Source organism: Perissodus microlepis, chromosome 23 (assembly GCF_051167445.1).
Source record: "Perissodus microlepis isolate ML-2025 ecotype Zambia chromosome 23, ASM5116744v1, whole genome shotgun sequence".
NCBI classification, from domain to species: Eukaryota; Metazoa; Chordata; class Actinopteri; order Cichliformes; family Cichlidae; genus Perissodus; species Perissodus microlepis.
Genome location: NC_140482.1, coordinates 24,732,334 through 24,745,881, shown reverse-complemented (window position 1 = coordinate 24,745,881; position 13,548 = coordinate 24,732,334). Strand labels below are relative to the sequence as shown.

At 39.9% G+C, this 13,548-nt stretch overlaps 1 protein-coding gene across 1 annotated transcript; it reads right to left on the bottom strand.

The window, feature by feature from the left end:
- Positions 1-3,730: 3,730 nt before the first annotated feature.
- f2 (coagulation factor II (thrombin)) lies at positions 3,731-13,249 on the bottom strand. The gene is made up of 15 exons (XM_084920729.1): positions 13,102-13,249; positions 12,063-12,143; positions 11,545-11,624; positions 11,430-11,454; positions 10,681-10,746; positions 10,489-10,603; positions 8,949-9,085; positions 8,347-8,640; positions 8,142-8,258; positions 7,859-7,979; positions 6,969-7,136; positions 6,720-6,893; positions 5,612-5,790; positions 5,305-5,375; positions 3,731-3,967 (listed from the first exon to the last, which is right to left on the bottom strand). Exons 1-15 carry the CDS (start codon positions 13,169-13,171, stop codon positions 3,812-3,814), a joined length of 1,854 nt encoding a protein of 617 aa, XP_084776855.1. The 5' UTR covers positions 13,172-13,249; the 3' UTR covers positions 3,731-3,811.
- Between the last annotated feature and the right edge of the window lie 299 nt (positions 13,250-13,548).

Genomic DNA, 13,548 nt, shown 5'->3' with positions numbered 1-13,548 from the left:
GTTCATTTCTTTCAGGCGAGGCTTAAAAAATCTGGGCACAGGCTCGCCATTTCCATCCAGAGAGAACCCAGTTGAATCCATCCAGAATCCAGAATTTGAGTTGCTTTATCAACACCACCAAAAAAAAACCTAGCCTGCACAACAATAATGATATTATTGCATACAGCCAGATCAAGTCCATTCTCTTATTTCTTCCCACAGCTATAGCTTAATTCCTTATCTTCAATTCCTTATCTTCAATTCCCATATCACCACAGTAATATATTACATGCATGTTTTTAACTTAAAATGTTTTTGGTCGTACATGAAATTATTTTTAACCATGCAAACAAATAAATTAATTTCTCTTTTTTCTTTTCAAGTCTTTAAAGTGATCAGAGTCCTACTGAGACATGGTGACAAGAATCTGGGCATGATGTTGTCTTGGAGGATGGCTCTGACTGCTACATGCTACTGTCATTTACAGCTCAGCAGCTGGGCCTAGCAGGCACACGTGAAGACCTTTCCCTGAGAACTATCCGTCAGGATATCCAAACATTGCACGTGGCCTCAGTTTCATTCAGTCTGTCCCTTATCATGCAGCTCCAGAAATCCTTTTCATAGCTAATGTTGTCACTGCCCAGCGACTTGGCTTATCTCAACATTCATATCCAGTTACCGTGCTCAAGAGACGATACAGACATCTTGAGGACTTACCCCTACAAACCCTCAGGTGAGTATCACTGTTGGGTCTGTGTTTCCACAAGCCCCGCTAGTTTAGAGACTTATTCCTCATGAAGAACACAAAACATAACATCTTCAACCGGTTTTTCACTCGCTAACGAGGGAAGTTTTGGTCAAGAACCAGCTCTTGGAGCTCACACTCCTAACCTGTCTCATGCCCAAAATCCTTCAAAGAGCAGCTTCCCTTGCAGCTATTTATTGACATGACAGTTACAATACACAATACAACACAAGCACCTCCCTCTGTAACCCCCCCAATGGTTCTGAGACAAGGGTGTGTGTGTGTGCGCGCTCACCAAAAGGATCATAAAAGCAGGAAGCTTACAACACAAGAAACAGACCATCCAGATAGAATGTATCTGCAATAAAACCTCCCCCAGCACAGAGTGGCTGGAGAGGTGGTCAGAGACAAAGGAATGTCTTGATCCTGTAGATTGAACTCAGAGTTTACAAATTTAAGAAACACAATGACACATTCAACAATTAGACTTAACAATCACCCTTGCTGCTAATTGGGGGATCACCCACGCCATATAAAACCTATATAACCTGTGCGCTTTGAATCACCAGGAAGGCTGGCTACAATCTGAACCCGACTGGGATTGACACTGCATGGGCCAGAATGATTCTTGAGTCAAAATTAGAGCACTATTGAGCAGTGTCTATATACCTCCTGAAGCACCCTATCTGTTGAGCTGTGTTATTCTGCTAGTGGATCAACAGCTACCCAGAGCATCGTGGCAGATTTCGAGGGTGACTAAGGTTCTTACTGGTTCTGATGGCCAGATCCAAACGCCAGAGGTAAAGATACGTGACAAAACATACACTTGACGTATAGTGCATCTAATTGTGATTCCGGAGATCATGGATGAAGATGACCAGGCGTTGGATCCCTTGTCTGCACAGACAGCCTGTCCATGGAGCCAATTTGCACTGCAAATTGGGGGCAGCTATGTTGGAAAGGCTGTCAACTGTATGTGGCGAGAGACAACAGTTGCGCTATCAAACACATGGTCCAGAGCACTGAGGTTTAGCTAACACATAGCAAGAGGCAACTTGCAAACTGACTCGACAGTGGACTTCTATGCATGGTGTGAGTTGCATGCGTCACTAAAGAACTGCAGGTAGACATTGATTCCTGCCTGGAAAGAACAGTCTTGAGCCTTTTATGTCACTTAGGGAATCAACTTACGTAGAAGAGCAATGTTTATTTTCATCAGTATTTTTGGTTATACTGGAAGTTATTGACACATATTTCATGACTTATGTTGAATGTTTATTATACTCAGCACTTTTGTACGTGTTTTTCTTACAGACCACACACACACCCACTTCCACACCTACTAATGATGTGTCGGTAGCGAACGAAACGGCTCTTAGAGCCGGATCTTTGATGTGAACGACGCGAACCGTGTTTGTTTGTTTTTTTTCCTCTCTCTCTCTCGCCCTTTTTCCCGCTTCACTCCGCACATGAGCCTTGTGCTTTGCACTGGGAAGAGGGGGGAGGGGCGGTAGTTACACTCAGTAGCACAGGAACAGAGCGGGAGGGAGAGACAGAGAAAGAGAACCAGGGACACAAACGTCACATTAGAAAGGTATAGTAATCATCCACAACTATTTTCAGTTGTGGATGATAAAGGATTCAGAAAGTTTATTCATGCAGACCCATATGACAGAGAATATGCATGTTCTTTTTGTTTTCATATTTTAATTTATATTTAATTGTGTTGTAGTTTGCAGCGTTTTGTGTTGTTTCACTTTAAATTTGTTTAAAAGGAAAAAGCTGAAAATGTAAATAGTTAAAAGTTGAAATGTGAATAGTTGGTTTTTGTATTATATGATTTATTTATTAAATTTTATGTGGAGTGAATAAATAAATGACTATTTATGGTGGCCCCTAGAGACAAAGCACGTAAAAACTCCAAAAGACAACAGAAGTGCTCCAGGATGCTGGGCGCAGTGTTGAGCTTTTGTTACCTAGTGGCTACACAAGCCAGCAAGTACCAACGACCGGATTTGGTGTGTGGTAGTAACAGGTAAATGAACATTTTTTTAAAAAAATTATTTGAATATATATGAGTGCTTGTGTATAAATACACAAACAATACACATATGCTTTCAATTGTGTAATTTAAGTGATCTAGGTAGCTGTTCAGTTAATGCTAGAAATGTGTTTTGGAGTTTGCACGTGCTTTGTCTCTAGGGGCCACCGCATATATTTATATATAAACATATATAAATAAAACCACTTTTTTTTTTTTACATTAGTAATTCCTTTTGTGCATAATTTTATATTATTGTTAATAATAAATTAATTAAAGCAACAAAACAACCTGAAGAGCCGGTTTAGTGAGCCTGAGCTGAAAGAGCCGGTTCTCTAAAAAGAGCCGGAAATCCCATCACTAGTGTGGAGCAGCCCGTGTCATAGGGTGACCAACCGTCCTCCATGTCCACTTTTCACATTCTGTTCGGGGCGTCCGGGGGGATTTTTGAGATTGATAAAAATGTCCGGGTTTTCCTATAGTCCAACAGAGGACCCATGTATGTGACGTCATCCCCGAGCTGCTGCTTTGTGAGTGCTTGTTCTGCGCTCAAAGACGGGACAGCCAGCGCGCAGCCTCGCCCCTAATGATGTTTAATAGTTTCTATCGCTGCTGTAACTGTAATGCTTTAAAATGAACTTTGGTTAACAGATCTAGAGTAGCACTGCTGGAGAAACTTGTTGAAGTCAAAGAGATCATGAAAATGGCTCAACAGATGAAGATGATTCAGGAGTAAACAAACATAATGAGAACACTTTAGAGCCTCTGTCATGTATGAATAAACAGTAAAGGGGTGTACAGTGCAGCTATAACCTCTGTTTATGTTAACAATCTGTTGACTGGTAGCTACAAACCTCTGGAAAAATCCCCAGAGAACTCCTAAGATCACGTTGGCTTATTTGTTATTACTGACTCTTATTGCTGCAGGTCAAACCAAGGCTTTTGAATAACACCAGAGGCCAGGGTACAATGCGTTGACAATCTTTATTGGGGCCATGCTGCTTAACAGGGTTGAATGTGAAGTGATTGACGTCGATGGTTTGTGTTTACTCATCATCGCTTCCTCCCATCTTTTCGATAACTTTGCCTATCCACCTGGTCATCCTGAACAGGTGAGTGTAGAAGCCGTACTTCCCGTCACGATCGCAGCCCTCTCCCCATGACACGATGCCGATCTGATACCAGCGGTTCTCTGCTGGGTACTGCACAGGAAGACAGTTTCAAATTAAGACTCATTGTTTGCAAAGGCAACTATTCTAAATTCTCAGATTGAACCTTTTGTAAATGGTAGAAAAGTCTTTTCAGAGCTGAAAGAACGAAAAACTCTATAAATATTTTAACTATTTTTTCAATTTTTAAGCAAAATGCCAAATAACACTTAACTGTGAGGATTTACTGCTTTTCTCTAAATTGAGATAATAAATGAAGATTGAGGCTGCCAATTAGGCAAATCTGAAGACTTTACACACTTTTTACATAGTCATTCAACTTCTTGTTACTATCCCCCTGTCTAGAGTTTGTGAAACAAGCAGCTTTTTAATAAGTTATATAGTGGTTAGGAGAAGTATCCTCAAAGCTTAATATGCCTCACTAACTGAAACTCACCAGTGAATAGTGAGTTTCAGTTCCTACCTTTTTGATGAAGGTTTCTGATGCCAAAATGCCCAAAGGGTATTTGGCACACAGACAGGGATCAAACCAACAACCTTCCCATTAGTAGGTGAAGTAGGTCCAGTGAAATATTGGTGTATGATTGTGCAGTGTATATGTTTTAATGCTAATATTAATAATAATAATAATAAAATCAGTGCTTTGTGGCACTTTTCAAAACCTAGGTAGAAAGTGATTTACAGACCACAAAAATAATTTATAATCAACTACATAAAAAAAATGCACACAAAGTTAAAGCGATAAATGAAATCACTGAATAAACCCTGAACAAACTGTGTAAATCAAATCATCATTGGTGTCCCAGAGAACACACATTTTCCCCTTTGGTTGCCATGGGGTTACCATCTGGTCTCTAGGATTGTGTGACTGGGAATTTAGTTGGAGAAAGCATGGCTGTATGACTTCGGCACAGGTCAACCCAAGCATTGCTATTTCCTATTACAACATTTTGCATTTTCATAAATTTTACATATTTGGATTGTGGTTAAATATTTTATGACTATAAAATACTGTTAATGTCCAGACAGATTTTCAGGAAATTCGTTAACAATTTTAACGTGTCAGGAATAAGAAAATCCCATTACACTACTGTTCAACTTGTGAACGAGAAAAAATTACATTTTTAATGTAAATGTTAACTTGATTATATAATTAAGAGTTAATACACAGTCTACATAATTTATTACTATGTGTTAATTAAAACATGATGTCACTTCTGTGTGTTCTCGTGCTGTCTGTCTTATAATTTATTTAACAAATATTTTATTAAACATCTGCTTGAGATATAAACCAGATGTTATCTAATGATAAGAAATGGTAAAGACGAGACTTAATCTATCATTTGTTCTTCTTTCATTGTGATTCTCACCTTCATCACAAAAGGTCCGCCGCTGTCTCCCTCACAGGAGTCTCCACGATGGTTATCGTCTGGTTTATAACCTGAAACAACCAGAGACTGTAATTATAGAGAAACTATGACACCTTCAGGAGATGCAGGATCATCCTGAGAGAAACAGCCAAATTCCATTCAGTACAGCCAATGAGACGGCAGCATCACTCAGCACACCAGGGGTTTATTCAGGATCAAACAGTTGGACCAAAAATAAGCCAAAAATAAAATATAAACAAGCATTTTCTTGTTGAACAAATGTGGAAAATCTTTTGTTTTGTTTTACCAGCACAGAACATGTTGTCTGTGATCTTGACTGAAGTGGAGCTGCGGCAGATGTTCTGGTCCACTATCGGTAGGTGGATTTGCTGAAGGACTGATGGTAAATTTCTCACTGCAGGGTTCCAGCTTTCCTTCAGGTTCCCCCACCCAGTAACTCGGCCCTTAAAGCCTTCAGACATCAGACTGCCAGAAAAAATACCAGTCAGATATATCACAAGGCCTGTCACCATCCATAGTATAAACCTCACTGAACCAAAGTGTCTCTGACCACAGTTCTTAATAGCACCCTCTAGTGGCGCAGTCTTTGCATTACTTTAGACTTTCCAATAAGACAGAAGGAATCTGTGGGATCTGAAGAATCTTTTAACCCCCTGCAGGATAACTGGAGAAAGGAAAATTGATATCTATGCAGAAATAGCTATGTGACCAAGTTTGAGGACCTGACTTGATTTAATCAAATTGTTGTTTACTGAGGACTTTAAGCAAAGTCCTTGGCACAATAATAAACTGTGTTGATACCTCCCCAATTAATATTTCTAGCAGTATTCAACACCATATGAACAAAATAATCTCTCCAGTGAGCTCTATGTCGGACCCAGAGTCTCCCCCACATAAAAACGCTCCAGATCCCTTGACAGAACTGGAAATTCAATTCTCCGTTCAGTTTTGTTGATATGCCAGCACTACACAAGACTCATGTTAGAGAAAGGTAAAAACACCAGTCTGAATGTTTTAGTTAACCCCATCAGGACAAAACTGATTTTGGATGTCTGTGTTTAGTCAGTTTAGATGAGTGGCACAAATAGCAGTAAGTTGGTAAATTGCTTTACCAATAGGCAATATAGGTCCACCACTCAGCTTTAAGCTGATCTATGGCGCTGCTTTTCACCGCAGTAGCGATTTAACTCCTTCACATTGAGCAGAGATGGAGTCTGTCCTAAAGAGAGGAATCTACCATGTCCTGAAAGAAAACAATAATCTGTGCCAAGCTAGATAAAAGGCAAAAGACACATTTTCACCCCTTTCTTTTGATTTGTGTGGGAAATATAATTAAAGAATTTGGTCTGAACTAGTTAACTTGTAATTGGTTGCAAATGTTGCGTTTATCTTACAACTTGGCGACGGGCTTGCTGGGCAGGCAGATAGGATGGATCTTATCAGTGAATGTGACAGGCCTTCTCATGTGCAGCAGAGCGATGTCACGGTTCAGGTTTTCCTTCCAGTTGTACTTGGGGTGGACAATGATTTCATCAATTGCCACAATCTTCTCAATGTTGCGCTCAAACCTAGAAAAAAATGTCATAATTCCAACAGGCCTTCAAATGAAACTAATGATAATTAAGACAGACACGGCTTCTTACTGGGCTCTGTTGTGTTTTCCCAGGCGGACCAGTATATCGTTGATGGTGAAGTTCTTGTTCCAGGGTGGGTAAAGGATGCAGTGAGCTGCAGTGAGGATCCACTGATCACTGATCAGACTGGCTCCACACAATAACTCCTGTGGGCTACGCTTGTACAGCATCACCTGCCTGCAAACAACAAAATTATCTATTAAGTTAGAAATAAAAAGTCATTCAAAAGGTGACAGAAACAGTTCATTTCTTAATGGTTCGTTTATTTGTTTCTGACTGGCAGAATGGACAATGGAAAGAACAAATGTGTCAGGATTACAATATTTAACGGCTCACTGTGGAATGTGTCCATATTACTAATCTGTTCTTATCATCTTATCACTGTTTAGATTCCTCCATCAGCTGACACAGAGGTCACCCAAAAGAGTATGGTTGTGGTGTACGGCTATGCATAATAACTGGATGACCTGGCCCACCCTTTGCATTATGTCCTGGCCAGGCAGCATACAAACTTTCAACATCTGTCTAAGCTGAAGAGACAGATGTTGAAAGTTCCCTGTGTCATACTTGTATTTATTTGCTTGATTGTACTACAACCTAAATATTTTCATTTTTACTTTTTGAGTCCTTCAGTTTTTATGTTTCCTTGTTACCTCAGCTCTTTCTTGTATGTATTTTATTTACCTTTCAAGATATTTGGTTTTGTGGTGTTCTATGTATTTTACTGTTTTTATGTTTTGGGTGCTATGGTGCTGCAGTTTCCTGAATGTTGAGATAAATTAAGTATATCTAATGTTATCTTGATAATCTCCTGATAGGAGTCTGATCTGTTTTACCAGACATTCAGAACAATTTTGTCAACCATCCTTAAAGTCATGTTGTTTATCTAGTGTCATTACCATGGAGCTGAGCCCACTTCAGCGTCATCACCCCCAACGATACGTCTGTATGACTGCACAAGCTCTGCTTCGTTTTGATCTTTTTTGCTTATCTTTTCAAACAGGGGACGCTGTCCACAATCTGCAATACAAGAAGTCAATAAAAACTTTGATAGATGGTCAAACACAACAAAACTATTAACAGGCTAGATGGATCACCTGCTTCTTGAATTGTTCTCTTTCAGCTTTTTGGGGTACAGTGATTACCTGATGCTTGCTGTCACTGCCCATTAAGTGCACTCACCATCCTCTCCTTGTCCAAACGTGCGAGGACTGAAAAGGTTTTTCCTGGCCTGACCTAAGACGGAGCGCTCCCTGCCTTCGGTCACAGTTGTTTGCTCAGGCCCTAATAGCGGATCCTCTGCAGGAAACAGGTGGCCAATTGGAAAGGTAAGGGGCAGGTAAACAGGTGGATTTATTTAATAGTGGATTGTATGTTTGTACTCTACCACATAGCTGCAGATCACAGTAGTCCATTGTTATATTTCCAGCAATCCTGACATAGCACCAGGGGCCCTCAGAGTCACTGTCAGGATTTCGGCACTTGTTGGTCTGCAGCTGAACTTCAGGGATGAACTCTTTGTCCCGACTGAGGGTTTTTACCTCCGGTAATGACCATGGCAGGCAGGTGTGACCTCCTATGGTAACACTTAGGTCCCCATTATATTCTATACCATAATTGGGCAAGCACACTATAGGTTTGTGTGGTTTCGTGGCCACAGTGGGTGGGACAAAGTCTTCACCTTTAACCAAAAAAAAAAAAAAAGACAGATCAGCTGACAGAACTTGGAGCTCAAACTACAGAGAAATATAATCCTAAATTGTATATGAGCCCTGAAACACTCCAGGATGTAAGAAGAGTTCAGCAATGATGTGGAAACCAGAGACTGTGGAAGAAATTCAGTGAGTTCTGAGCAGCTCATGTTAGGTGCCGACATGGCTTTCCAACATTACTAGCCCAAGAGTGTCAACTAGCCTAAAATGGTGCGAGAATATTAATTATTATCATTGTATTCATAATCTTTACTCAGTGGCTGTAGCAGATACTTGCCACATATTGGTACTCTGCAGGTCTCTTTCTGGACAGATGGGTCTTTGGTAAAACACCAGGGTCCTTCTGGACGATGGTCAGGGTTTCTGCAGAAATTCTCCTTCAAATTGCTGCCTGGCTCTGAAGTGTTATACTCTCTGCAGACACACAGGAAAACAGGGAATGAATTACTTCCCCAAGTGGAGGAAGGATCTCAGTGTGTTGTTCACCAGTGTGAACAGAATGGAACGGGAAGACTGTCAGATTGGCATGACCTCTGCACTAATGCGGATGCTGTACTGATCATCTGCAAAAGCAAAGCTATAGATGTCTTGATTCATGCTCAATCACGTAAGTAAATCCAAGTGACTTCTTCAGTCTCAGCTGACTGCAGGTTTCCCAAATCTTATAAACAGTACTGTACATTTCCATAATAACTGAAACTAGCGCCACTGAAGGAACAATGGGCTGGGAAGTCAGTTCATTGATCATTAAAGAAGGCGCCAAAAGAAATCTCCAGCCGATCCAGGAGAGAAGGACAACTGCTGCCTAAGCGAAAACCTGTAATGATCCCGTATGTGTCAGGAGTATCAGAACAGTTCTGATGCATTTTTTTCTAAACATTGTGTCTCTGTGACTTTCAAACCCCAAAACACACTGCGCCAAAAAATTGGTCCACCCCAAGGATCGGGTCCCCCGACACAGAGTAACATAGTGTACGCTGTTAAGTGCCAGGAGGATTGCCAGGATTTATACGTCAGGGAAACCAAACAACCTCTTGCGAAGCGGATGGCACAACACAGACGAGCTACCTCGTCGGGCCAGGACTCCACATTCTATTTACACCAACAGCTACACCGACATTTACACCTACTGAGGATGTACACATCCTGGACAGGGAGGAACGCTGGTTTGAGCGCGGAGTCAAAGAGGCCATTTATGTGAAAAGGGAAAGACCATCTCTGAATCGAGGAGGGGGCCTAAGGGTACATCTTTCGCCATCTTACAATGCTGTGATTGCAGCCATTCCCCAACTCTCTGTGAATGGTACTTTAATAATGGCCTTTGGTCAGTGGTTGTTGATGGTCATGAGAATTTGCATATTAATGATCAAGGAACTGACCTCCCAGTCCATTGTTCCTTCAGTGGGCTGGTTTCAGTCATTATGCAAATGTACTGTTTATAAGATTTGGGGAAAGCTGCAGTCAGCTGAGACTGAAGAAGTCACTTGGATGAGTGACGAAACGTTTCTCCCACAAAACGCTACGTCCAGATGAACAGAATCAACTTTTGGAGATTTACTTACCTGGATGATTGAGCATGCATCACGACATTACTGAGTTATAATGTGGGTGGTTAATAATTTGTGTTTTACCAGTTAGTTTGTGAGCTAGCCCTTTTAAATATGACTAAATTAGATGTCCTTTGTGTTTTTCTGCTTTTGCTCAGGTAATGAGTAATATGTTGCTTTGCTTTGGTTATTTCTTACCTAATTTAAGAAGCTCGTTAGTTAGTTCCAGGACTGTAATTTTTGTTTTTATGTGGAGAATTGCTCAGTTACCTAAAGATAGGATGTGGAAAGCTGTGCCTCCAGTGTTGACACACTCTGCCCGACTTTGTGATGCTGATGTCTCCTTCGTAGTTCACACCATTACCCTGACCAGAAATACACTGACCTGAGGACAGACACACACTCTGCGTTAATGTACACTAGTTAACTGTTTTATTATTTATTGTGTTCATTTATATTCACCTTCTATGCATTTTCTGATGAGATTGATGTTTTTTGCTGTTCTTGACATCCGAGTTCCTTTACAGTCTGCAGAACAAATAGACAGACACAGTGAGATGTTTGTGTGCTCCCTTTGTGGGCTGTTCTTGACTTTGTTCATGTTTGCAGTGCAGCTCACAGCTGAATAAACTCTGGTGTACAAATAACATGAAAAATTAACTCTGCTTGCGTTCATCCAACTGCACAAAGTTTAACAGAAGCAAAAAAAATAGAAAATTAAAAAAAAATAACAAGATTAATCAAAATCAAATTCATTCAAACCAACAGAAAGCACAGAAACATTCAACCAATTCTAGTTCTATTCAGAAACACATCAAATCTAAACTGGACCAAAACATCCATCCATCCAAACACAAACATCTCTGTCACAGAGGGGGAGGATACAAGTTTTCTGGGGGTGTGTGGTGGTGGTGGGAGGGGCTCTGGGCTTCTGTGTAGGCTGCTGCCCTCATGACCAGGGCACAGAGAAGCAGAAGAAAAAGGATCGATGGATGGATGTTTTGTTTCTTTAAAATCACTTAATATGAGAATTTCCTCTGATAAACTGAAAGACTGTGGAACTGTTGGTTACACAAAACAAGAAAATTGAAGAAAGAAATGTTTTTTTTTTATTTATTGTAATAAAAAAAAAATCATACTGTTCATATGCTTATACTTATCTCTTAGTATTGAACATATTTGTTTCCATGTTTAAATCCAGTATATCTCACCGAGGTATTTGTTCCAGAATTTTTCCTGTAGGAAGAGAGATTGTTTTGCGGTGAGACTCTGAACTGATCACAGTGCTGTTAAAACTTCTGACAGCAGAGAGAAGTAAAAACATACTGTTTTATCTGGCTGCTCAAACACCTCTCTGGCTTCTTCGTGGTCGCAGATTTCCTCCACACACTCTCTCTCCAGGTTCCCTGATATGAAATAATCCACATTAACACACTATAATCGTGACAGTATCATGAGACACAAACATAGAGAGCACCTGTAAAACATGTTATAGTCATTTTGTGTCACTTCACAGTTGTTTGTTGTCTCTGTTTGGCTCTTTTTGTTTCTTTTTGATTTACTTTCCAAAATTAATGCTAACATTTAGCAGTCTCTGCCCACCTCCAGTCAACAAAGACTCAAAGCTAATATTGTTCCAAACCTGCAGCGCATGCTAAAGTAAGTGATTACAATTGAATCTAAAGTAGATATGAAAAGGGAGAGAAATGAACCTGCTCCCTGTACAAACATTTATTTGAATCAAGGAGATTTTATGAGTTCAGTAGACACAGCATCATATGAATGGTCAAGATGTCAAACCATAGTGGATGTAATAATGAGGAGAAAAGCTGCTGTTTGGTCACCTGCTTTCAGCTCCTCAAACATCTGGTTGGCTCGTCTGTTCCGGACCAAAACCTGTGAGGCGAGGTGGCTGCTGAGAAAAACTACAACAAAGATAAAAAATCAGTTAAACCCTTCCAGCATCACCAACACTCAGCCTCCAGTTTAATTTAAAATATGTTCTGTAGTCACACAAATGATCAAATGCAAGATGACCTGGGACTGTTGAGCAGCTAGAATCCTCTATCAGACAAAAATGGGACAAAGTACCTCTTCCAAAATTACATCAGCTGCTCTCCTCATTCCTGATGTTTACAGACAGTTTATAAAGGACAGGAGACGCTAGACAGTGGTAAACACAGTCCTTTCAAATGTGCTGCTGCTATCAAATTCAACATGAGATATGGTTTTAATGTTTTAATTTACACAATGTTCCAACTTTTTGGGATTGGATTTGTATAAAATTTTTCCATTCTTCCATTTATCTTCTGTCTAATAATGAGGAAGATTTTGTCAAATGACACAATATGCTTTATAAATAATTTACAGGGTCTGCCTCTTCCAGGTGATTGTGTTTCACCCACCTCCCCCCTTTGGCAAAATGCATGGCATATAAAAATACTGTATTAACTACGTACTCCAAAAATAAAAGTAATGGACTGAAAACATATCTTAAGTAAAGGTCAGTAATTTACATACTTGAGAATTCAGATTTCAATCATATTATACACGTATTTCTGTCGGGTAATTGTAGAAGTGATAGTAGTACTACTTCCACATCAGATTTAAAATGGTTCATTTGGTTTAGTGTTCATCAAATTCAAGACAAGAGAAGAAGAAAAAAAAGTGATATTTGGTTAAGCAATCAAATGTACAGATACACAGACTGAGGGTTACTTTCTGTCTTCTAATGAACTTTCATAAATGACTTAAATCGACATATATTCAAACCAAAGTACAATTTTGATCTAGATTAGTCATATGATGATCCTACATTTAGTACCACTAATATGAGCACTAAAAACACCAGTTCACACATTGAAGAAGAAAGGAGTTAATTACCATGGTTTGCCACACAGCTGTGCAGGAGAAACAGCAGCAGAACAGCAGCAGGTTTTGATGTTGGTTCCATTATGATTCAGACCTCTAAGCAGAACCTCAGAACCAGATCCAGCAGTACTCAGTGTGTCCTTCTTTGTTTGCCCGTCTATGTCTCTCTGTCCGTCCTCTGGAGGGGGGGATTATTGACCAGAGGGTCAAAGTTTGAGCCAGACTGATGAGTCGGTTATGTTTAAACCTACATGTTTACTTTTTCTCAACAACTCGAGTCCTACTGTGAGTTAATACTGCTGCAGTTTAACACAACCCAAGATCAGTTCTGTTGATACTGAATTATTGTTTGGTAAAACAAAACAAAACATATGAACATACAAGTCACAATTAACAAATGTAACAAGTCCCTAAAAAAATCTTAAAAAGTCTTAAAAATACCATCTTTGGTACATTTCT